Source organism: Salvelinus fontinalis, chromosome 28 (genome assembly GCF_029448725.1).
Source record: "Salvelinus fontinalis isolate EN_2023a chromosome 28, ASM2944872v1, whole genome shotgun sequence".
Classification (NCBI taxonomy): Eukaryota; Metazoa; Chordata; class Actinopteri; order Salmoniformes; family Salmonidae; genus Salvelinus; species Salvelinus fontinalis.
Window position 1 is genome coordinate 35,998,805 of NC_074692.1, and position 26,560 is coordinate 36,025,364.

The window sequence follows — 26,560 nt, forward strand, 5'->3', positions numbered from 1 at the left end:
CACTACCTGATAGTCAACAGCAGCCTGCTTCACTACCTGATAGTCAACAGCAGCACAGTGAAATTAATTGATAATTTAAAAAAAAGAGAAATGCCATTGCAGCCTCGGTGCAATTTAGTAGTCCAAAAAACGTGCAATCCGCAAAATAATACATTTTCATCCGCAACATCGTTTTCAAGGTTGCCTAAATTTAGGGGAAACCGCAAACATGGCAACCTTGTCTGTGCTGCTGGTACTGTAGCTCAACCCACACTGTAAACACAGCCGCTACTCTCGTGAATATTATATTAGGGGGCGTGTACTTCCAGGTATGAACTAAACGGAAAAAAAGAAACATTTGATACATATTGTTGTTACTTGTTTTCTGTTACTAAATTTGACAACCATAAACAAGAAAACGAGTCGATATCCAATTTCCGTTTTGGGTACTAGAAAAACTATACAACAATTAATTGACTCTTTTGGCCTTGCCTAGATGAAAGGAAATAGGAATCATCGATAAGCATACAGAACCTTCTTGTCTTGCGTTTGATATTTCTGTTGCAAAGCTATAGACCCTTTTCCAGTACACGACACATTGACGTCAGGCACAGACTCGTAGGACTCTTGGCACCAGTAATAAAGCAATCGCCGTCTGTGCCCATTCAACATAACCTATATTACTTCTTAACAAAATAACCTCTTTGGGTGCTCATATGCTTACAATTATGTTTTGTTTCTTGCTTGAACAGCCCTAAGATTATATTTGGTTGTGATCTTTGCAAAATAACTATTTTGGGCTGCAGTTGTTAGCTAGAATGGTAACGCTCTTTGATATAGCCTAATTGATGTAGCCTGTTAGCTAGAATGGTAACGCTCATTGATATGGCCGGTTCCCCTCTCTCCACTGAGATTATCTGCCTCTAACCCTATTACAGGGGTTGAGTCACTGGCTTACTGGTGCTCTTCCATGCCGTCCCTAGGAGGGGTGCGTCACTTGAGTGGGTTGAGTCACTGACATGATCTTCCTGTCCGGGTTGGCGCCCCCCTCGGGTTTGTGCCATGGGGGAACTCTTCGTGGGCTATACTCAGCCTTGTCTCAGGGTAGTAGGTTGGTGGTTGAAGATATCCCTCTGGTCGTGTGGGGGCTGTGCCTTGGCAAAGTGGGTGGGGTTATATCCTGCCTGTTTGGCCCTGTCCAGGGGTATCTTCGGACGGGGCCACAGTGTCCCAGACCCCTCCTGTCTCAGCCTCCAGTATTTATGCTGCAGTAGTTTATGTTGGGGGCTAGGGTCAGTCTGTTATATTTGGAGTATTTCTCATGTCTTATCTGGTGTCCTGTGTGAATTTAAGTATGCTCCCTCTAATTCTCTCTCTCTTCTCTCGGAGGACCTGAGCCCTAGGACCATGCCTCAGGACTACCTGTCCTGATGACTCCTTGCTGGCCCCAGTCCACCTGGTCATGTTGATTCTCCAGTTTCAACTGTTCTGCCTTTGGCTATGGAACCCTGACCTGTTCACTATGATTATTATTATCTGACCCTGCTGGTCATCTATGAACGTTTGAACATCTTGGCCATGTTCTGTTATAATCTCCACCCGGCACAGCCAGAAGAGGAATGGCTACCCCTCAGAGCCTGGTTCCTCTCTAGGTTTCTTCCACTGTGCTAGCCACCGTGCTTCTACATCTGCATTGCTTGCTGTTTGGAGTTATAGGCTGGGTTTCTGTACAGCACTTTGTGACATCGGCTGATGTAAAAAGGTCTTTATGAATACATTTGATTGATTGATTGTAGCAAAAGCTAGCCTTAGAGCCATTTTACTGGTGGAAGTAGAAGTGTTTTTTAAGTGTAATGCAGTTGATTTGCAATGATGACACAAACATTGTATTAAGCAGGACATTCATACGAGCCTTAAAATCCAATTCAAATCCAAAGAGTATTGTGAAATGCACTCATAAGCAACATGTAAATAGAGGCTTCTTTTTCTGGCATTCTATAAGAACTGCCCTATTGCTCTGCCACCAACTTGAAAGGGCTCTACGTTAATTGCGTTTGATAAGTTTAAACTTGTGATGGCATGTTTCATTCTTATTTTACACAATGTGAATGTTGGTCGTAGCCTGGCGGTTAAGAGCGTTGGGTTAATAACTGAAAGGGTGCTGGATCGAATCCCCGAGCTGACTATGTGAAATATCTACAAATGTGTCCTTGAGTAATGCGCTTAACCCCAGTCGCTCTGGAGACGAGAGTCTGTTCAGTCACGTAAAATGTGTCGCTTCTCTGCTATGTGTAACCTTTAATTAACTAGGCAAATCAGGGTGTGGGTGTTTCCTCTGGAATTGACACATTTACGACTTGACAGACAGGGATGGAGAAGAGAACAGCGCCCCCGTCGAGCAGCATCATACAGTACGAGACCGTGACAGACCGACTGCAGTCAGTCCAGCAACTGGGACAGCAGTGTGTCGTTCTTAAACTTCCATTGACGGCAGAAAAACAGCTTTTTTTGTGTGTGCTTTGACAGACGTGATGAGCGGCAGGGTTGGCGACCTCAGCCCGAAGCAGGCTGGGGCATTGGAAGAGGTAAATATATGTATTGTAGGCTACATTTCTGGTTTTGTGTTGCAATTATTTATGTTTGTCGATGTGACAATCGCCGATACTGTTGAGGACGGTAACATCTGGAGCCTAGAAAACATATGACTACAGTTAATTGTAACTACCAATAGAATATTATTTCATCATGTCGTTCTCCCTGAAGTTTCTCTGTAAGGGCGTTTTCACACAGTTCTGCGCTGTACGCCTAGTTCGATTCAGAGAGCTTAATTTGATCAAGTTGGTTTCACACTGGCAAATGGCAAACTAAAATGCCTAAACAAAACCACGTGTTCATGCAAGTCATTTGTTTATTGGAGAAAAATGCTCACGTTAAATCAATATATGATTATCAAAAAGCATAACTGGTGTGTCCCAAACTTCATATTACTTTTGCCTTGGTCTTCCAACAACATGCAGGAGAAACAGCGCAATAGCTGCGCCAACTGCGACGCGAATAGACTATATTCAGTAGCCTATATCCCTAACCTAATCTGCATCGCCTGCGAACGTAAATGCGCTGCTACTCACAGATATCAAATTACCGTTGGCGTGTTAGCGAGAGCACCAAGGTCAAACTAGCTTCATACTGGATATTCGGTATTCTGCAGTCAATAGCTATTGAACCAAGCATGCCGTGACTATGAACGTTATATATTCTGGATCAGGGGAGGATGGAAAATGAGACAGAGAGTTTGTGGTAATATATGTTCCATATTAATGGATTGGAGATGTTTTGTTGATGCGAGTTGGGTGCCTGTTTGATGACATCTAGTTGATGTCTAGAATTAATGAATACAATTCTATCCATTAAAGGGGCAACCTGGGATTGGTACATCCATTTTTTGGGGACATTTAAATTATTACTAAATAGCCATTGATTCTTGAAGAATGGAACTTAAAAATGCCTCATGAGCAACGGTCTTACCCCATCAGAACCCCACATCTATGCTTGTTTACTCAATTGTTCGTAAACAATGTAATTGTAAACAAACACTGTATAGCTTCAAAACATGGTTAAAACTATAATTTTGATGTCATGGATGGTTAGTCCTTGCATCCATATTTGAGATTCCTTGTGTCTATGTCTTTGAGAGTGGTTACATCTCTCATGCGACATTCCCTCAGCTGTTTACCAAATAACGTGGCGGGGTAAATGCTTTGTTATTGTTGGAAACCCAGATTGCCCGTTTAAAAAGGGGTCACCTGCAGGACTATTCAATGTCCATGATCCAGACTTACTATCTCATAATTCTGACTTAAACCTAACCTAACTGAATTTTCCATCTACCTCTTGGAGGCCTATTATTTCATGAATCAATTCCCAAGATATTATGTAACATTATTAATACCGTATGGAATTGAGTATCTCCAGTCTTGGTTGGTTATTGTCCTTTATGTCAACTTTCTAATATTTTGTCTTGTGTTTATGTTTATATCACGCAAAGCTCAAACACACAAGCAGCTATCTGATTGTATCTCTACATACCACATTTAATATGCCAGAATCAACAGACGTGTGACAGTTGTGTCACAGATTGAGGCAATGTGAATGATTATGGTTTCATCTGTCTAATTTTATGAAATTCAACTTTATCTGAGTATGCTCTCTAGTGGACTTATTTTAGTGATTGTTAACCTATGATTGAAAATAGGAATTTCCCTCAAGAAGTCACACTATTGAATTTATTTTGACCTATGCGCTTTGTTTAATGTGTAAGAATAGATTAACTTCCACATTTTGAGGTGGATTGCATGTGATTTTAGACAAGTGTCTGTGATTATCTTATAACAATTAATTTCATATCATGTGTTTTCATTCATGTTTACAACTAAAACACTAACACACCTTTGGCATCTCTCTCTTTCTCTCTATCACTGCCACCCCGTTTCATCCTTGGGCAGTTTCGAGAGAGGATTCAGGACGTTCTTCCACTACTTCCTGCTCATCATGACCACTTCCTGTTGCGCTGGCTCAGAGGTGAGGTAAACTAAAGTTGGTGGGAGACTGAGGCTAACTACAACTGTTGCTTCATCATGGCATGGTGGTGGGCTTGGAGTTGGAGTACTATACTATTCTGCTAGGAGAGCTGTAAGGCTGTTAATAAGACCATGCTTGTCTATGGACAAACTCTCAGTTCTAGCTGGGTTACTGGGATAAGCTACGGAAGAAGTCACATTGAACACGCAGAAAAAGCAGGCGCAAGATATTGTAGTTTGAACGGAACAATTTCAGCAGTTGAAACTTGTATTTCTCAATAGTTTTTCAACACATAGAAGTAACCAACAGCTTTTCAAATAGAAACCGACCTTTAGGGAACTTACAAAAGCTGCTTACAGTAAATGCCTTCAGTCGGGTGTTATGGGGGGAGAGTTTGAGAAAGAGAGAAAACATTTAGAAACCAAGTTGTTTAGCTTGGACATGGATATTGTCTGTGTCTGTGGTGGAGAGTTGATTAGGCGATTAGTCGAGTGACAGGTTGTAGTAACAGAGAGAGTGACAGGTTGTAGTAACACAGAGAGTGACGGGTTGTAGTAACACAGAGAGTGACAGGTTGTAGTAACACGGAGTGACAGGTTGTAGTAACACAGAGAGTGTGACAGGTTGTAGTAACACAGAGAGTGACAGGTTGTAGTAACAGAGAGAGTGACAGGTTGTAGTAACAGAGAGAGTGACAGGTTGTAGTAACACAGAGTGACAGGTTGTAGTAACAGAGAGAGTGACAGGTTGTATTAACAGAGAGAGTGACAGGTTGTAGTAACAGAGAGAGTGACAGGTTGTAGTAACAGAGAGAGTGACAGGTTGTAGTAACAGAGAGAGTGACTGGTTGTAGTAACAGGGAGTGTGACTGGTTGTAGTAACAGAGAGTGTGACTGGTTGTAGTAACAGGGAGTGTGACTGGTTGTAGTAACAGAGAGTGTGACTGGTTGTAGTAACACCGAGTGACAGGTTGTAGTAACAGAGAGAGTGACAGGTTGTAGTAACAGGGAGTGTGACTGGTTGTAGTAACAGAGAGAGTGACAGGTTGTAGTAACAGAGAGTGACAGGTTGTAGTAACAGAGAGTGACAGGTTGTAGTAACACAGAGAGTGACAGGTTGTAGTAACAGGGAGTGTGACTGGTTGTAGTAACAGAGAGAGTGACTGGTTGTAGTAACAGGGAGTGTGACTGGTTGTAGTAACAGGGAGTGTGACTGGTTGTAGTAACAGAGAGTGTGACTGGTTGTAGTAACACAGGGAGTGACTGGTTGTAGTAACACAGGGAGTGACTGGTTGTAGTAACAGGGAGTGACTGGTTATAGTAACAGGGAGTGACTGGTTATAGTAACACAGAGAGTGACAGGTTGTAGTAACACCGAGTGACAGGTTGTAGTAACAGAGAGAGTGACAGGTTGTAGTAACACAGAGAGTGACAGGTTGTAGTAACACAGAGAGTGACAGGTTGTAGTAACACAGAGAGTGACAGGTTGTAGTAACAGAGAGAGTGACAGGTTGTAGTAACAGAGAGAGTGACAGGTTGTAGTAACAGAGAGAGTGACAGGTTGTAGTAACAGAGAGAGTGACAGGTTGTAGTAACACAGAGTGACAGGTTGTAGTAACAGAGAGAGTGACAGGTTGTAGTAACAGAGAGAGTGACAGGTTGTAGTAACACAGAGAGTGACAGGTTGTAGTAACAGAGAGTGTGACAGGTTGTAGTAACAGAGAGAGTGACAGGTTGTAGTAACACAGAGAGTGTGACAGGTTGTAGTAACACAGAGTGAGTGACAGGTTGTAGTAACAGAGAGAGTGACAGGTTGTAGTAACACACAGAGTGTGACAGGTTGTAGTAACACAGAGTGTGACAGGTTGTAGTAACACAGAGTGTGACAGGTTGTAGTAACACAGAGTGTGACAGGTTGTAGTAACACAGAGTGTGACAGGTTGTAGTAACACAGAGAGAGTGACAGGTTGTAGTAACACAGAGAGTGACAGGTTGTAGTAACAGAGAGAGTGACAGGTTGTAGTAACACAGAGAGTGTGACAGGTTGTAGTAACACAGAGTGTGACAGGTTGTAGTAACACAGAGTGTGACAGGTTGTAGTAACACAGAGTGTGACAGGTTGTAGTAACACAGAGAGAGTGACAGGTTGTAGTAACACAGAGAGCGTGACAGGTTGTAGTAACACAGAGAGCGTGACAGGTTGTAGTAACACAGAGAGCGTGACAGGTTGTAGTAACACAGAGAGCGTGACAGGTTGTAGTAACACAGAGTGTGACAGGTTGTAGTAACAGAGAGCGTGACAGGTTGTAGTAACACAGAGAGCGTGACAGGTTGTAGTAACACAGAGTGACAGGTTGTAGTAACACAGGGAGTGTGACAGGTTGTAGTAACACAGAGAGCGTGACAGGTTGTAGTAACACATAGAGCGTGACAGGTTGTAGTAACACAGAGTGTGACAGGTTGTAGTAACAGAGAGTGTGACAGGTTGTAGTAACACATAGAGCGTGACAGGTTGTAGTAACACAGAGTGTGACAGGTTGTAGTAACAGAGAGCGTGACAGGTTGTAGTAACACAGAGAGCGTGACAGGTTGTAGTAACACAGAGTGACAGGTTGTAGTAACACAGGGAGTGTGACAGGTTGTAGTAACACAGAGAGCGTGACAGGTTGTAGTAACACATAGAGCGTGACAGGTTGTAGTAACACAGAGTGTGACAGGTTGTAGTAACAGAGAGTGTGACAGGTTGTAGTAACAGAGAGCGTGACAGGTTGTAGTAACACAGAGAGCGTGACAGGTTGTAGTAACACAGAGAGCGTGACAGGTTGTAGTAACACAGAGTGACAGGTTGTAGTAACACAGGGAGTGTGACAGGTTGTAGTAACACAGAGAGCGTGACAGGTTGTAGTAACACATAGAGCGTGACAGGTTGTAGTAACACAGAGAGCGTGACAGGTTGTAGTAACACAGAGAGCGTGACAGGTTGTAGTAACACATAGAGTGACTGGTTGTAGTAACAGGGAGTGACAGGTTGTATTCTTTAGTTCTTTAGTATTTTAAATGTGAGTGTCTGTCCTTGTCTGTTAGTGTACCAGTGTTTTGTTACTTGTCATGTTTTGTGTTTGTGGACCCCAGGAAGAGTAGCTCCTGCTTGTTCTAGATGGGACTGGGTTGAACTCACACAGGCTCTCTCTGTTATTTTGGGCAATGCACATTAAACCTGTAAAACAGGTTTCAAGGGAGAGAGGGCAATTATCATGGTTCACAAAGGTTCTTTAAAAGCTGAGAGATCCCATGGCACTTATCATAAGAGTAGGGGTGTTAACCTCGGTGTCCTGGCTAAATTCCCAATCTGGCCCTCATACTGTATCTTCATGGCTACCAAATCATCGCCATCTTATAATTGGCTCATTCATCCCCCCTCCTCTCCCCTGTAACTATTCCCCAGGTTGTTGCTGTAAATGAGAATGTGTTAAAAAAAAAGTGGAAAGACATTTGAATCCAAGGCAAATTTTTGCACCAGTCGCCTGCTGCTGTGTGAAAGAGCCATGACATGGGAAATCTCTGTGACATTTTGTTTAGAGAATAAAGTTATGTAGCTTTGTTATTGTAGACTTCATGCAACATATTTCCGGGGACATACACTATTGTGACCCATGTGACAGGAAGACGGGGTGAACCCAGAGGTTGTTGACGTTCTTCTCTTCTTCTTTCACGCAAACATTGAACAAGTCTGGCGTTGCATAGCAACATCACTCAGAGGTAATGGTCTGGTCTGTCTAGACCAGGGATGGGCAACTCGACCATCACTCAGAGGTAATGGTCTGGTCTGTCTAGACCAGGGATGGGCAACTCGACCACGGCCCCCATTTTGTAGGCCTGTGGATCTAAATGTAATTCATTACAGTTACTAGTGCTGAGCGATTAGTGCTTTTTGAGGTCCGTTCAGTTTCGTTTAGATTATTCCCCCAAAAATATTCACGGTTTTCAATTTTGTTTTCGAGGATTCTATTATTATTGTTGCGCTATGCATTATGTGGGTTGAACGCTGTAACAACACAGACTAAAACAATGAATACAAGTCCGAATGACCAGGTGTGAATACAAGTCTGATGAATACAATGAATACAAGTCTGATGACCAGGTGGCGAATCGCATCTCTGCATGTCTGGCAGACATATCAGTGTGGATATCAGTGTGGATGACGGATCACCACCTCAAGCTGAACCTCGGCAAGACGGAGCTGCTCTTCCTCCCGGGGAAGGACTGTCCGTTCCATGATCTCGCCATCACGGTTGACAACTCCATTGTGTCCTCCTCCCAGAGCGCTAAGAACCTTGGCGTGATCCTGGACAACACCCTGTCGTTCTCCACCAACATCAAGGCGGTGGCCCGTTCCTGTAGGTTCATGCTCTACAACATCCGCAGAGTACGACCCTGCCTCACACAGGAAGCGGCGCAGGTCCTAATCCAGGCACTTGTCATCTCCCGTCTGGATTACTGCAACTCGCTGTTGGCTGGGCTCCCTGCCTGTGCCATTAAACCCCTACAACTCATCCAGAACGCCGCAGCCCGTCTGGTGTTCAACCTTCCCAAGTTCTCTCACGTCACCCCGCTCCTCCGCTCTCTCCACTGGCTTCCAGTTGAAGCTCGCATCCGCTACAAGACCATGGTGCTTGCCTACGGAGCTGTGAGGGGAACGGCACCTCAGTACCTTCAGGCTCTGATCAGGCCCTACACCCAAACAAGGGCACTGCGTTCATCCACCTCTGGCCTGCTCGCCTCCCTACCACTGAGGAAGTACAGTTCCCGCTCAGCCCAGTCAAAACTGTTTGCTGCTCTGGCACCCCAATGGTGGAACAAACTCCCTCACGACGCCAGGACAGCGGAGTCAATCACCACCTTCCGGAGACACCTGAAACCCCACCTCTTCAAGGAATACCTAGGATAGGATAAAGCAATCCTTCTGCCCCCCCCCCCCCCCCCCTTAAAAGATCTAGATGCACTATTGTAAAGTGGCTGTTCCACTGGATGTCATTAGGTGAATGCACCAATTTGTAAGTCGCTCTGGATAAGAGCGTCTGCTAAATGACTTAAATGTAATGTAAATGTAATGTAAAAGTCCCATGATGGCAGGGACTGTCCTTTACTGCTGATCACTTAATAACCTTAATTTACACACATGACTTTACTGTAATACAATTTTCAGTTGTTGTTTATTTCATTTGTTTTATTTAAAGACTTTATTATTTCATTCCAAGTCATCATCTCATCTCTATAGAGCTGCTGTCTGACAACATCAGTGTTTAGTAGTTCTTCACAGTAAATAAGACTTTATGACTGCTGAATACCAACTGTCAATGGGCGGATCACTTCTGTCAAGTCGCCTGTCAAAGTGTTTTGCATTACGAGGGATAAAAATTGTCTCACTTGCACCTAAATGTCGACTGCATGAACAGAAATCATGTGATCAAAGGGAAATGTAGTTTTGACTCCAAGTTTCAACAGTTGCTCTTCACCAACTTCATCCTGCAGCCATCGACCTGAAATAGTGGGAGGCTCTATCGTTAACCAATCACAAGGGTGTTTTGTTTGACCCACAGGAACGTGGCCAATGACGTGACTGAAACAGGAAACAGCTTTGCCTCAGTTCATGTACACAGTGGATATGTACAAATTAATGTGATATTTTAGGCTCTCGCTCTCACCAATTGATTGTACAATGTACAAACATATTTTCAGGTTGTGAGTGTTAGATATGGGTCTGGAGACGTGTTTATTTCGACATTAAAGAAATAAATAAAATTCCTTTTATAAGGAATGTCAGTCACTGCCATGTTGCACTGAGCCTTGCTGTTGGAAACACCACATCAGTGGCCGCTTTTGGTCTGCCACAGATGCACCTCCCCTGACTTCACTCCTAGACTTTCCCCTTACCACTCAAACAAGTTATTTACTTACTTGCCTAGTGAAATAAAAATGTTTGTTTGCTATGAAGATACAATATCACTTAGGCCTATTATTAATACGATATCGCCTTTAGGCTACACCACAGCTGTCATCCTTACCTCCAAGCCTGGATTCAAGTTGGATGTATAGGCTAATCTATTGCAGGACTCTGAAGCCAGTTTGAAATGAGCCACATTAGCCCACCAGTCAATGACTACTGCTGCGTTTAGACAGGCAGCCCAATTCTTTTGACCAATCAGATCAGCTCTGACAAAGATCTGACTTGAAAATATCTGATATGATTGGTCAAAAGACCAATTACTGGAAGAAAATATCAGAATTGGGCTGCCTGTCTAAATGCAGCCCTTGTGTATTGACCATTCAGCGCTAATTGTGTTCTGTGGGTGTTACTGAGTAGGCTGATAACCCATTTAATGGATGCACAGTCCATAGGTTAGGCTGTAAAATATCATTAGAATATTCAATACGCACAAAATGCTGACGGGGAAGGTGATTTTCCACAGTCAAAGTCCTGCAATAACAGCAGGGCTCTACAGTGCAACCATTTTACTCACATATGAGCCCAGGTATTTTGTTGTGTGACCTGGAATTTTAATTTAGGACCACCAGTGTGCTAGAAAAATGAAGGATTTTAGCTTTCAAATCAATTGTATTGGTCACATACACGTGTTTAGCAGATGTTATTGCGGGTGTAGCGAAATGCTTGTGCTTCTAGCTCCGACAGTGCAGTAATATCTAACAAGTAGTATCTACCAGTTTCACAACATATACACTAAATACACGTAAATCTAAGTAAGGAATGGATTAAGAATATATACATATGTCAGAGCGGCATTGGACTAAGATACAGTGGCATAGTATATACTGTATTCTGTACTATGTCATGCAATAAAATGCAAATTAATTACTTAAAAATCATACAATGTGATTTTCTGGATTTTTGTTTTAGATTCCGTCTCTCGCAGTTGAAGTGTACCTATGATAAAAATTACAGACCTCTACATGCTTTGTAAGTAGGAAAACCTGCAAAATCGGCAGTGTATCAAATACTTGTTCTCCCCACTGTACATATGTCAGAGCAGCATTGGACTAAGATACAGTGGCATAGTGTAGAGTACAATATATACATATGTCAGGGTGGCATTGGACTAAGATACAGTGGCATAATATAGATTACAGAGTAGTGAATTTCACACCCCACCTCTTTAAGGAATACCTAGGATAGGATAAAGTAATCCTTCTGACCCCCCCCCCCCTTAAAAGATTTAGATGCACTATTGTAAAGTGGCTGTTCCACTGGATGTCATAAGGTGAATGCACCAATTTGTAAGTCGCTCTGGATAAGAGCGTCTGCTAAATGACTTAAATGTAAATGTAAATGTACAGTATATACATATGAGATGGGTGATGCAGTATTTATAACCAGACATATGGTGCTCCTGAATGTATTTTGTGTGCTCCTACGTTTTTTCCTTGAAGAGCACATGTGCTCCTTGTAAAAAAAGGTCGACTTCAGAGCCCTGAAGAGCTAAGAACTGGTGTTGGAACCTAAATTATTAAACTGTTTCATTCTGAATGGAACCGTCATTTTGTTTTTGTTCCATTCCACTGTTCCGACCTGCAAAATAAAGTCCTTGACACCCCCCCCCCCCCCCCAAAACGTACACGTTTATATCATTCCTTTATGTTTCTTTTTAAACCTCTGAAATCACATTTAGGTCGACATTAAATTACTACCAATCAGTTTGGATAAAGCAGTTTTCTATGGAGCGGGCAAGTTGTAGCCTAGTTGTTTACATGCGAGATGGACAGAGTGTAGGGCGTGAGATGTGACTGAAATTTTACGGGTGGGGAGAGAGTGAGAGAGGGTGGAGGGAGCTTGGCTTGAAGCGCTGAGCATCTTGTTATGACATACATTATATTGAATTAGGCCCACACTATTATACCTACGGAGGAGCGGCTTCTATTGAGGAACTTTGCATGTCTTTGAAATTCCTAGAGATGGCTTAACATTGGACCACAGTTAGCTAGCTAGCTAACGAGCTTGTGTGTGCAGAGCGTCATCAGGATTAAAAACGTTTTCCCTTTTGGTAGTTCATAAATCCAATGTGAAACATGGCAACTACAGCGCCTTCTGAAAGTATTTATACCCCTCGACCTTTTCCATGTTTTGTTGTGTTACAGCCTGAATTCAAAATGGATGAAACATTTTTTTTCACTCATCTACACACAATACCCCATAATGACTAAGTGAAAACATGTTTTTAGAAATTCTTGCAGATTTATTGAAAATTAAATACATAAATATCTAATTTACATACACTGCCGTTCAAAAGTTTGGGGTCACTTAGAAATGTCCCTTTTTTTTAAGCAAGTTTTTTGTCCATTAAAATAACATCAAATTGATCATAAATACAGCACTTTCTTCTGAAACTCGTCAGTCTATTCTTGTTCTGAGAAATATTCCATGCGAGAAATTGCCAAGAAACTGAAGATCACCTACAATGCGGTGTACTACTCCCTTCACATAACAGCGCAAACTGTCTCTAACCAGAATAGAAAGAGGAGTTGGAGTCAACTGAGCAAGAGGACAAGTACATTAGAGTGTCTAGTTTGAGAAACAGACGCCTCACAAGTCCTCAATTGGCAGCTTCATTAAATAGTACCCTCAAAACACCAGATTTGAGGGTACTGGCCTTCTAGGCAGAGTTCCTCTGTCCGATGTCTGTGTTCTTTTGCCCATCTTAATCTTTTATTTTTATTGGCTAGTCTGAGATATGTCTTTTTCTTTGCGACTCTGCCTAGAAGGCCAGCATCCTGGAGTCGCCTCTTCACTGCTGACGTTGAGACTGGTGTTTTGCGGGTACTATTTAATGAAGCTGCCAGTCTCCATTGGCCTCATGGTGAAATCCCTGAGCGGTTACCTTCCTCTCCGGCAACTGAGTTAGGAAGGATGCCTGTATCTTTGTAGTGACTGTGTGTATTGATATACCATCCAAAGTGTAATGTCAATGTCAAAGTGTCAATGTCTGCTTTTTTTTTTTTTTTTACCCATCTACCACTAGGTGCCCTTATTTGCGAGACATTAGAAAACCTCCCTGGTCTTTGTGGTTGAATTTGTGTTTGAAATTCACTACTCGACTGAGGGACCTTTAGAGGCAATTGTATTGGTGGGGTACAGAGATGAGGTAGTCATTCACAAATAATGTTAAACACTATTATAGCAATATAGGTAATAGCATGCCATTTGGGACACAGCCACTGACTGACTACCGGCTGTCAGCTGGCCACTTAATCACCTTAGCTAGAGTATTAGATAGGCTGCTTGGCATCCTCTCCTATCTCTTCTGGGTCAGTACTTCTGGGTCAGTACTTCTGGGCAGTACTTCTGGGTTAGTACTTCTGGGGCAGTACTTCTGGGCAGTACTTCTGGGTTAGTACTTCTGGGCAGTACTTCTGGGTCAGTACTTCTGGGTTAGTACTTCTGGGTCAGTACTTCTGGGTCAGTACTTCTGGGTTAGTACTTCTGGGTTAGTACTTCTGGGGCAGTACTTCTGGGGCAGTACTTCTGGGTTAGTACTTCTGGGTCAGTACTTCTGGGTCAGTACTTCTGGGTTAGTACTTCTGGGTTAGTACTTCTGGGCAGTACTTCTGGGTCAGTACTTCTGGGTTAGTACTTCTGGGTCAGTACTTCTGGGTCAGTACTTCTGGGTCAGTACTGTACAGTGCTGCTACTGTAAGCGGGAGGTCTGATATAAGGTTCCACAGTGGAAGGAAGCCTCAGGCAGGCGACCGGCTGCTTTTAATCTCCTAACGGACCCTTCAAGCTGGAATCCTTCATGGTGAAACAGCCACGTCTGTTTGCAATTTTACAACAACAAAGAAGTTACAGCAAACAACCAACGTAGTTGTTTGTGCTCTGACATCATTGCACAAGGGATAGAAGAGCAGCTGTGCTGCTGCTGCTCAGTTTGGCAACAAAAACAATAACAATGGTGGTGTGGCGGCCAGTGGCGCGGATTCCCATCTTTAATGGAGGCTAGCGATAGTCTGTTGTCATGGTGACACAACCGACTCTGCCCTGCTCATTGGCTGAAACGCAGAGTGAGGAATAAATGCAATGTCTGGGTATATAAAGAGAGATGGAAACCAGGGTTTCAGCCAATTCTAATTGAAGGCAGTCCATTCAGGAAGTAAACTAAAATCACAATTCAATAATAGAAAAAAAGGACATTCATTTTCAATGACTTCTCAATAAAGTGAAAAGTAGAAGCTATTTATTTTAAAAGTTTGTAAATTTCTGAATGTAAAATTCAAATCACATGCCTTCAATTTGAATTAGGCCCAACCCTGATGGAAACTAATTCTTCACAGCCATAGCTGACCGAGTCAAAGTGCTTCCAAATGGAACCCTGTTCCCTATCTAGTGAACTCAAATGGCACCCTATTCCCTCTAGTGCACTCAAATGGCACCCTATTCCCTCTTCAGTGCACTTCTTTTGAACAGGGCCCATAAGTAGTGCACTAAATATGGAAAAGGGAGCTATTTTGGACGCAACCAGTGCCTCTCATCGTCTTCTCATGAACGAAAAGGGGACTTGGGGTCATTTCCTGTTTGTTTGCTAGTAGTTGTCTGTTGATAATGTTTTTAACATTAGTTGTGGAGGACAAAGATGCTCTGTGTTTCTCAGATAGACATAATACATGTTGAATAACAGCACACACACACACACACACACACACACACACACACACACACACACACACACACACACACACACACACACACACACACACACATTCCCAATCACCATCAGCTGTTATCTACAACCATAGCTATTATTCACACCCCCCTCTTCTCCTCTTCTCTCTCCCCCTTTCTCTCTGGCCCCTTCTCTCTCCCCCTTTCTCTCTGGCCCCTTCTCCTCTCCTCTCTCTCCCCCTTTCTCTCTGGCCCCTTCTCTCTCCCCCTTTTTCTCTGGCCCCTTCTCTTTCTCCTCTCAGCCAGGAACTTCAATGTCAACAAATCAGAGGCCATGCTGAGAAAGGTAACCCTCCCAGTCAACCCCTCTCTTATGTTGTTCTTATTGAAACATATGGCTATTGTCTATCTGTTGTATATTGTCAATGGTACCATTAGATTAGCCCTAGTGTGACCAGTGGTTTGTCCAGCCAGCCTTACACAAGCCTTCTGAAATAATGTGGGGGAATGCTCATGGGAAATAGCAGGGATTGTGTCACATAAAAGTGCTGCTCACAAAACAGCATTTACCCTAATGCGGAACATTAATCTCATTAAACAATTTAGCCAAGCCTACTGTACCATTATGTCATGTGGTATTTGATATCCCTTTCATGCTGAGGGGGTATTTTATGCAGGTATTAGTCACTCTGGCAGTCTGACTGATCCACTTAACTCACTATACTCACTGTTGTCCTGTCTGTGTGAGCGTGTGTGCGTGCCTGTGTGAGAGCGAGGGAGGGGGGGAGGGTATAAAGAACATGCTGTTACATGTAAAAACTGTTCTATCGTGTTTTATTTCAGCACCTTGACTTCAGGAAACACATGAACGCAGACACAATCACCACACAATGGCAGCCTCCAGAGGTACCGGTCTCTTGTATTTATAGTGCGTTACCGTGGTATCAATAATGTGTTCTTATGGCTATTGCAGTGTGTTATCATGGTATTAATAGTGCGTTACCATGGTATTAATGGTGTGTTCCCATGGTATTAATAGTCTGTTACCATGGTATTAATCGTGTGTTACCATGGAATTAATGGTGTGTTACCGTGGTATTAATAGTGTGTTACCATGGTATTAATAGTCTGTTACCATGGTTTTAATAGTCTGTTACCATGGTATTAATAGTGTGTTACCATGGTATTAATAGTGTGTTACCGTGGAATTAATAGTGTGTTACTACGGTATTAATAGTGTGTTACCGTGGTATTAATGGTGGGTTACCATGGTATTAATAGTGCGTTACCATGGTTTTAATAATGTGTTACCATTGTATTTGTGTCCAGGTGATAGAGAAGTACCTGTCAGGTGGGATGTGTGGGTACGACCGTGAGGGAAGCCCCATCTGGTGGGATGTCATCGGCCCCGTGGACCCCAAGGGCCTCTTCCTGTCAGCGTCTAAACAGGACTTCATCAAGTCTAAGATCAGAGACTGTGAGATTCTACAGAAGGAGTGTGAGCTGCAGTCTGAGAGGGTATGAGAGGGTTTCATTCATATGTGGAGGGCCTGGAGTTGTTCCTGAACATGCAGTATGACCTGACCAGGACAAACTCCTGGCACTAACCTTACTGAGATTAGAGACAATCTCCTGGCACTAACCTTACTGAGATAAGATACAAACTCCTGGCACTAACCTTACTGAGATTAGATACCGCTAATGAAGTGTTCCTGTCTGGAATCTTTGTCATGTTGAAAACCTAGGGTTACAGATCTGAGATGACACTTTGATACCCTCTCCATCGCTCTCTCGCTCAATCTCTCTCTCTTTCTCTCCTTCACTCTCTCTCCCTCTGTCTCCTTTTCTTTCTCTCTGCTGTAGTTGGGGAGGCATGTTGAAGCCATCACTATGATCTATGACTGTGATGGTCTGGGTCTCAAACATTTATGGAAGCCTGCCATCGAGACTTACGGAGAGGTACACACACACCACACACCACACACACACACACACACACTGTTCTGTTGAATCCAGAGTGTGCATGTGATGATACGGTGTGATCGTTTGGTTGTTGTTTTACCGCTACAGATCCTGACCATGTTTGAAGACAATTACCCAGAGGGCCTCAAGAGACTGTTTGTCATCAAAGGTAAGTTTCATCACCACTAGCACAGGGGGTTTTCAAACCTCTTCTCGGGGACCCCCTACCGTTCCAGGTATTTGAACTATTCCACAGCTAGCACACCTGAATCAACTCTTCAACTAATCATCAAGCCCTTGATTGTGTGAATCGGGTGAGCAAGTTCAGGGCTACAACAAAATTGTGAAACGTCTTAGTATCACAGTGGTAAACCTACCTGTATAGTGTGTCTCACATCTCTTTATTTAAAATATATATACAGTTGAAGTCGGAGTTTACATACACCTTAGCCAAATACATTTAAACTCAGCTTTTCACAATTCCTGACATTTAATCCTAGTAAAAATTCCCAGTCTTAGGTCAGTTGGGATCACCACTTTATTTAAAAAATGTGAAATGTCAGAATAATAGTAGAGAGAATTATTTATTTCAGCTTTTATTCTTTCGTCACATTCCCAGTGGGTCAGAAGTTTACATACACTCGATTAGTATTTGCTAGCATTGCCTTTAAATTGGTTACCTTGGGTCAAACGTTTCGGGTAGCCTTCCACAAGCCTCCCCCAATAAGTTGGGTGAATTTTGGCCCATTTCTCCTGACAGAGCTGGTGTAACTGAGTCAGGTTTGTAGGTCTCTTTGCTCGCACAGGCTTTTTCAGTTCTGCACACACATTTTCTATAAGATTGAGGTCAGAGCTTTGTTATGGCCACTCCAATACCTTGACTTTGTTGTCCTTAAGCCATTTTGCCACAACTTTGGAAGTATGCTTGGGGTCATTGTCCATTTGGAAGACCCATTTGCGACCAAGCTTTAACTTCCTGACTGATGTCTTGAGATGTTGCTTCAATATATCCACATAATTTTCCTTCCTCATGAATCTATCTATTTTGTGAAGTGCACCAGTCCCTTCTGCAGCAAAGCACCCCCACAAGATGATGCTGCCACCCCCGTGCTTCACGGTTGAGATGGTGTTCTTCGGCTTGCAAGCATCCCCCTTTTTCCTCCAAACATAACGATGGTCATTATGGCCAAACAGTTCTATTTTTGTTTCATCAGACCAGAGGACATTTCTCCAAAAAGTAAGATCTTTGTCCCCATGCAAACCGTAGCCTGGCTTTCTATGGCGGTTTTGGAGCACTCCTTGCTGAGTGGACTTATGTCATGCACAAAGTAGATGTCCAAACTGTAGTTTGTTAACAAGACATTTGTGTAGTGGTTGAAAAATGAGTTTTAATGACTCCAACCTAAGTGTATGTAAACTTCCGACTTCAACTGTACATTATGTGTATTTTGTGGTACTTTTTACCCCTTTTTCTCCCCAATTTCGTAATATCCAATTAGTAGTTACAGTCTTGTCCCATTGCTGCAACTCCCGTACGGACTCGGGGAAAGGCGAAGGTCGAGAGCCGTTCGTCCTCCAAAAAACAGCCCAACCAAGCTGCACTGCTTCTTGACACACTGCTCGATTAACCCGGAGGCCAGCCGCACCAATGTGTCGGAGGAAACACCGTACAGCTGGCGACTGAAGTCAGCGTGCATGCGCCTGGCCCGCCACAAGGAGTCGCTAGAGTGCGATGGGACAAGGACATCCCAGCCGGCCAAACCCTCCCCTAACCCGGACGACGCTGGACCAATTGTGCGCCGCCTCATGGTCCCACGGTCGCGGCCGGCTGCGACACAGCCGGGGATCAAACCCAGATCTGTAGTGACGCCTCTAGCACTGCGATGCAGTGCCTTAGACCGCTGCGCAACTGTGTCTCACATCTCTTAAACCTGTATGAGACACCAGTGTATCGCACCATACTGTCGTTTACATGGTCCTTTCCTCCCCTCCACCTCTCCTCAGCCCCTAAGCTTTTCCCTGTGGCTTACAACCTCATCAAGCACTTCCTGAGTGAGATCACCCGCAACAAGATCATCATCCTGGGGGGTGAGACACTTCCTTATTGACATCGGAATGTTCCCATAAAAATGTACTGTTTTAGAATGCTGAGTAAAGAATTGTCAGCTCTACGGATGCCATTTCTATTAGCTCACACTAGGTTGTGAATACATACAGTATGTATACCCATCTTAACCCTACATGTAGATGAAGGTTATGCATGTACTAAGTGTTATCCACTCTGAATAAGCTTCTGCTAAATGACTGAAATGTAAAAAGGTAACATCAGCCTCTCTCCTCACCTGTGTGTTGTGCAGCCAACTGGCAGGAGGTGTTGTTGAACTACATAGACCCGGAGCAGCTTCCTGCCGCGTACGGAGGGAAACTCACCGACCCTGACGGGGACCCTCGCTGTAGGAACAAGGTGAGCTCACACCACCAGGAAGTAGGACTCATTACTGCTCTAGGACTCATTACTGCTCTTAAGTAGTTTTTTGGGTGCTTTTTGTTTTTCATACATGGTGACTATATTTCTGACTTGCAGTTTCAGCATTTAGTAGTTTCTCCACACCTGCCTTAGTGGTTTTGCAGTAGGATGCTGCATACTAGATACTAGGCTGCGAGATGAGAGCAGCTTTGCTTTGCTGCCTGTGACCACAAGATGCAGTAGGCAGGACTAGTGATTCATAAGCTACATCCTGCTGGCAGTGGGGCTAGATAAGGAGTCTCTGTCGGACAGTTGAACTCCTATGGGTGATCCGTTGACATTGTGGACTGTACAGCATCAAGAAACGATTCACAACCAGTCTTGACAAGCTCTTCATTCCTTCTGGTCACTGAGATGTTATAGGAGCTCCAGGTGGTTTCCTTTGGGTCTGCTTCCACGGGGTACAGTCTGATGGTGATTGGGTATTTTATGTTAGACAATGTTGCTGTCATGGATCTGCTTCTTCTTGCTCTACAGTTCAGTCCTACCTTTTCACCTTGGACCTCGCTGCTAGCCACCACTGCCAATGGCCCTTTAGTCATCTTCATGCCATTAAATGCAGTTGTTAGTTGTTGTCTAGATGCAGGCTTGGGCAGACACATGCTGACTGATAAATTGGTCATTTCATTACACAGAAAAACTGATCTTATGTCTGATGTTTCTGTAGATACATAGGTAGAGATGTCTTCCTAACCGGAGATGAGGAGCAGGAGGAGGACAGGTCTTTGTCATTCCAAATGAGGCCCAGGAAAATCTCATAGAACTCTTGGAATCTTTAAATATTTTTGGAATGACTTTGGAATCTTCAGGAAGACTAAGATTCTAAGGACTGAAACTCTCTACTTCCATTCCATTTTTGAGTCATTTAGCCATTTTAAACATGTGAACAGGAATTTAGTTTGCTTTTTATCATTGGTAGCTATCTAGCCCCATACTTTCTAGCTATCCCATTACTTTATTTGTTATGTTTCGGTCATGTACTTGGTGGAGCATTTCTTACTTTTTGATTTCTCTGTGAATGTGAAGAACTGATGCTCAATCCAAAGAGGCATATAGAGACATGACAAAGCAGTTCAAATGTGTTTAATGAGACTTTGGTCTGAACTAGGTTAACGCCTTGTTGGCCTAGTTCAGACCAAAGTCTCATCAGATATATTTTACTAGTATTATCATATCAAGGGTCAAGACTTCCACAGGTCCTAGTAGTTTTACATTCTATGTGTGGAATGTTGCAACTTCTGCTGTGACTGTGAGATGCTGGAAGGTCGTGCAGACATCATCACCTATTTACTGTATAGAGAGATTAGATTAGGGGGTATGTGTGTACAGTACAGTGTACAAGGCATATTATGCAACAGTCAGTCAAAGTTGAAAGGGCATTTTTAACACGTTTACCATTGGGAGTGCCACATATGCGTTTGGGCCTGTTTGTGTCTGCACCCGTGCTCAGTAGTGATGCGCGGGTCAGCAGTTTGTTCACCCACAACCACCTGCAATTGCTAATAATCCATCCGCAACCGCACGACTTTATGTGATAAAGTGAAAATGTCAGGCCCTCACCTGACCCTAAACCACTAATATAGAAAATACACTGTACAGTCAGAGATGAACAAAATATTTTTTGACATGTCGTTTTTAGATAGGCCTATGTTACTGTTTATAATTTCAAACATTTTGTTGGGCTGTTTTCAACTTGTCTATAATTAGACACATGCAGCTTCTCTTCTGTCATTATAGTGTATGTTGCCCTAGAAGACTAAATAAACTCTCTCTCACCAGAATAATAACATACATCGATAGAATGAATCCTTCATTATAGTTCGCATCGGTAAAGCTTGTTTTCTCTTTCCTAAAGCCACCTGCCCCGTGGATATAACCGCATCACTAGTGCTCAGCTCGCAACATTCCCCACGGTTTGCTGTGTGATCCGGACATGTAATGGTGCTGTGTGATCCCAGACATGTAATGGTGCTGTGTGATCCAGACATGTAATGGTGCTGTGTGATCCCAGACATGTAATGGTGCTGTGTGATCCAGACATGTAATGGTGCTGTGTGATCCCAGACATGTAATGGTGCTGTGTGATCCCAGACATGTAATGGTGCTGTGTGATCCCAGACATGTAATGGTGCTGTGTGATCCCAGACATGTAATGGTGCTGTGTGATCCAGGCATGTAATGGTGCTGTGTGATCCAGACATGTAATGGTGCTGTGTGATCCAGGCATGTAATGGTGCTGTGTGATCCAGACATGTAATGGTGCTGTGTGATCCAGACATGTAATGGTGCTGTGTGATCCCAGACATGTAATGGTGCTGTGTGATCCCAGACATGTAATGGTGCTGTGTGATCCCAGACATGTAATGGTGCTGTGTGATCCCAGACATGTAATGGTGCTGTGTGATCCGGACATGTAATGGTCCTGTGTGAATTTTTAATTTCACCTATATTAACCAGGTAGGCAAGTTGAGAACAAGTTCTCATTTACAATTGCGACCTGGCCAAGATAAAGCAAAGCAGTTCGACACATACAACAACACAGAGTTACACATGGAGTAAAACAAACATACAGACAATAATACAGTAGAAAAATAAGTCTATATACAATGTGAGCAAATGAGGTGAGATAAGGAAGTAAAGGCAAAAAAAAGTCCATGGTGGCGAAGTAAATACAATACAGCAAGTAAAACACTGGAATGGTAGTGCAGTGGAAGAATGTGCAAAGTAGAGACAGAAATAATGGGGTGCAAAGGAGAAAAATAAATAAATAAATACAGTAGGGGGAGAGGTATTAACTGTGGACTGATGTTAATCTCAACCATCTCATAGTTGGAGTGAACCGTCATCCTCCATCTGTAACAGTATAACTTTAGACCGTCCCCTCGCGCGAACCAGGGACCCTCTGCACACATCAACAACGGTCGCCCACGAAGCATCGTTACCCATCGCTCCACAAAAGCCGCGGCCCTTGCAGAGCAAGGGGAAACACTACTTCTAGGTTTCAGAGCAAGTGACGTAACTGATTGAAACGCTATTAGCGCGTACCCGCTAACTAGCTAGCCATTTCACATCCGTTACACATCTTTCTCTCCCTCCACTCACATGGAATATACCACTCCTTACTGCCCCCTGTTGGTAGTTTTCAGTTACTGCTGGAACTAAAATGTTTTACTCTTCCATCTGTTTGGTTAAGCTGAGGGCTCCCTCTCATGTGTTTGGTTGGGCTGAGGGCTCCCTCTCATGTGTTTGGTTGGGCTGAGGGCTCCCTCTCATGTGTTTGGTTGGGCTGAGGGCTCCCTCTCATGTGTTTGGTTGTGCTGAGGGCTCCCCCTCATGTGTTTGGTAGGGCTGAGGGCTCCCTCATGTTTTTTGTTGTACTGAGGGCTCCCTCATGTGTTTGGTAGGGCTGAGGGCTCCCTCATGTTTTTTATTGTACTGAGGGCTCCCTCTCATGTCTGTTTAGGGTTACTACAGAGGAAGACTAGATTAACCAGTAGTATGAGGGCAGTCAGTGTGGTCAAATAAAAATTGCTGTTCTTGTTTTTATGCAAATAAATAAACAATGGACGTCAGAAGCATATACTCTGGACTCTCATTTCCAAACTATGAAACCTCAGAAATGTTCATAGTTGTAAGTAAGCCTTTCTTTTTTTTATATCCTTTTATTTCTCCTTCCCTCAAAAGAAAAGAAAAAAACGTGTTTATTCCCCTAACATTTTTCCTGATGACTTTCATAGCATTTTTCTCAGTTGGACCCACACCATCCATCCTCTAACACTGTATCAATGTGTTCCAGATCCACTACGCAGGGCCGGTACCTGCTTCCTACTTCGTGAGGGAGTCAGTGAAGGTGGATTATGAACAGTGTCTGACAGTCAGCCGAGGCTCCTCACAGCAACTGGAGTATGAGATACTCTTCCCTGGCTGTGTGCTCCGGTGAGTGGGGACCTGTTAACCTCTCTATCCCTCCCTCACCATCTCTGTTCCTCATTCTTTTTCTTTTACTGTATGTGTGTTGTGTATAGTGTAAGCCAAAAGGAAAATTAAATCCATTCATATTTGAGGGCTCCCTCAACCTGTGTTCAACCTTCCCAAGTTCTCTCACGTCACCCCGCTCCTCCGCTCTCTCCACTGGCTTCCAGTTGAAGCTCGCATCCGCTACAAGACCATGGTGCTTGCCTACGGAGCTGTGAGGGGAACGGCACCTCAGTACCTTCAGGCTCTGATCAGGCCCTACACCCAAACAAGGGCACTGCGTTCATCCACCTCTGGCCTGCTCGCCTCCCTACCACTGAGGAAGTACAGTTCCCGCTCAGCCCAGTCAAAACTGTTCGCTGCTCTGGCACCCCAATGGTGGAACAAACTCCCTCACGACGCCAGGACAGCGGAGTCAATCACCACCTTCCGGAGACACCTGAAACCCCACCTCTTCAAGGAATACCTAGGATAGGATAAAGCAATCCTTCTGCCCCCCCCCCCCCCCCCCCTTAAAAGATTTAGATGCACTATTGTAAAGTGGCTGTTCCACTGGATGTCATAAGGTGAATGCACCAATTTGTAAGTCGCTCTGGATAAGAGCGTCTGCTAAATGACTTAAATGTAAATGTAAATGTAATATTTCTTCCTGCTGTTTCCTGTGTGTGTCCCATGCAGGTGGCAGTTTTCCAGTGATGGGGCAGACATCGGCTTTGGGGTGTTTATGAAGGGTAAGATGGGGCAGAGGCAGAACGCATCGCAGATGCAGGAGGTGGTTCCCAGCCAGAGATACAATACCCACCTGGTGCCTGAGGACGGCTCTCTCACCTGCAGCGAGCCTGGAATCTGTGAGTACACGCCAGACAGGGAGACATAAGGGACTACACGTAAACCCTTCTCACAATAACATCCAAACCATACTGTGCTAGCTTGGGTATTTTTGGTTCCAGACACTATACAGCTTGGTTTGGCTCGGTAAGGTTACAGTCACACATGGAGAATTGGGCAGGGTCACATGAGAACCAGGCCTAGCATACAGGGATACATAGGCTGCATTTACACAGGCAGCGAAATTCTGAAATTTTTCCACTAATTGGTCTTTTGACCAATCAGATCAGCTTTTTTTGCCATCATTTGGCAAAAGATCAGAAATGGGCTGCTTGTGTAAACGCTGCCAAAGAGGACAACGGCAATGGTCAAGGTGTAGAAGGACTTGACTGAGGAGAGACATCTAAGTTGTTTTCTTTTGCTTCTCCAGATGTGCTGCGGTTTGACAACACCTACAGTATCTTCCAGTCCAAACGCATTAGCTTTACTGTCGAGGTCCTGCTCCCCGGCCAATCGCAGTCTCTGAAGAAAATGATTGGGATGGAATCTGGGGCCAGCAACCAATCACAGTCCCTGAAGAACAGGAGTCTGTCAGAATCTGTGGCTAGCAGCCAATCACAGTCTCTGAAAAATAGGGGTGGGTCAGAAAGGGGGGTTAGCAGCCATTCGCAGTCTCTGAAAAACAGGGGTGGGTCAGAAAGGGGGGCTAGCAGCCAATCGCAGTCTCTGAAAAACAGGGGTGGGCCGGAATCTGGGGCCAGCAGCCAATCGTGACAGACGTTACTGAGTTGCTAATCTCTCGTGGACAGATTCTCGTGGACAGATGAAACGGGCAAGAATCTGTCAAGGCTCACGTAGAATTATGTGATTACAAGCAGCAGTAGCTCTTCGTTTTGGGTTTACGTCATTGATTATTTGGACAAATCAGGATTGGGTGAAGGCGGTGCTTAAACTGGTGCAGAGATTTTCAAGCCTGTGTGCAGATGATAAACGGTTTCCACTAGATTCCACAGCCACAAAGTCAAAATCAAATTATTTTTTTCCCCATGATCAACACTGGTGAAATTAGGTTTGTCTGAGAGTTTCCGTTTGGGAAGGAGGAGACTTCGCTTCCTTTGCACAAAGTTAATCAGAATTGTCCCCCCCCCCCCCCCCCCCCAGAAGTAAAACAGGAAATTAGATCATTTTACTTCTAGGTAACCGAGATTACTCAGTTGCTAGCCTGTCCTAGATTATAGTCCGTCCCAAATGCCACCATATTCCATATATAGTGCACTTTGGGACACAAGCCCGAGTCTTACCCCCAACCATGGTCAGTGAAAACTTGAAAGCACTGAAACAGACCCCACTGGTCCGGCACTGAGGGATTTCATCTGACCATGGACCGTTCCATATGCTGCTCACAAACAAACGTATGTAGCTCTGATCCAGGGGGTTACATGTGGCTTGCTGATGCTGAGACTTCAACATCAGCAAGCTGCACGTAACGCCCTGGAACAGAACTAGGACGTACAATGAAGAGAAACCAAGAGTTCCACAACTCAGGGTCCCTGGAATGGAGATGCATTCAAACTGTCAATAACAACTGGCTTACTTGAACAATAATACAGTATGTTTATGGAAGAGATATTTTATCTCATAGACTGGGGTTATGTACTATAGATGAACGTCATTGAAGTTTATTGTTCAGGGCGTATTATTTTGCAGTGCTGAACAGGGTACATAGCCACAGAGCAGGGCGTATTATTTTGCAGTGCTGAACAGGGTACATAGCCACAGAGCAGGGCGTATTATTTTGCAGTGCTGAACAGGGTACATAGCCACAGAGCAGGGCGTATTATTTTGCAGTGCTGAACAGGGTACATAGCCACAGAGCAGGGTGTATTATTTTGCAGTGCTGAACAGGGTACATAGCCACAGAGCAGGGTGTATTATTTTGCAGTGCTGAACAGGGTACATAGCCACAGAGCAGGGCGTATTATTTTGCAGTGCTGAACAGGGTACATAGCCACAGAGCAGGGCGTATTATTTTGCAGTGCTGAA

At 43.9% G+C, this 26,560-nt stretch overlaps 1 protein-coding gene across 1 annotated transcript; it reads left to right on the forward strand.

Annotated features, from left to right (window-relative positions):
- On the forward strand, positions 1-25,670 carry LOC129826650 (SEC14-like protein 2). Its single transcript, XM_055887609.1, has 12 exons — positions 1-2,564; positions 4,482-4,557; positions 15,528-15,571; positions 16,069-16,131; positions 16,555-16,743; positions 17,089-17,184; positions 17,296-17,356; positions 19,192-19,275; positions 19,545-19,651; positions 23,511-23,650; positions 24,368-24,537; positions 24,948-25,670. The coding sequence occupies exons 1-12, from the start codon at positions 2,511-2,513 to the stop codon at positions 25,289-25,291; spliced, it is 1,428 nt and encodes a 475-aa protein (XP_055743584.1). The 5' UTR covers positions 1-2,510; the 3' UTR covers positions 25,292-25,670.
- The last annotated feature ends 890 nt before the right edge of the window (positions 25,671-26,560 follow it).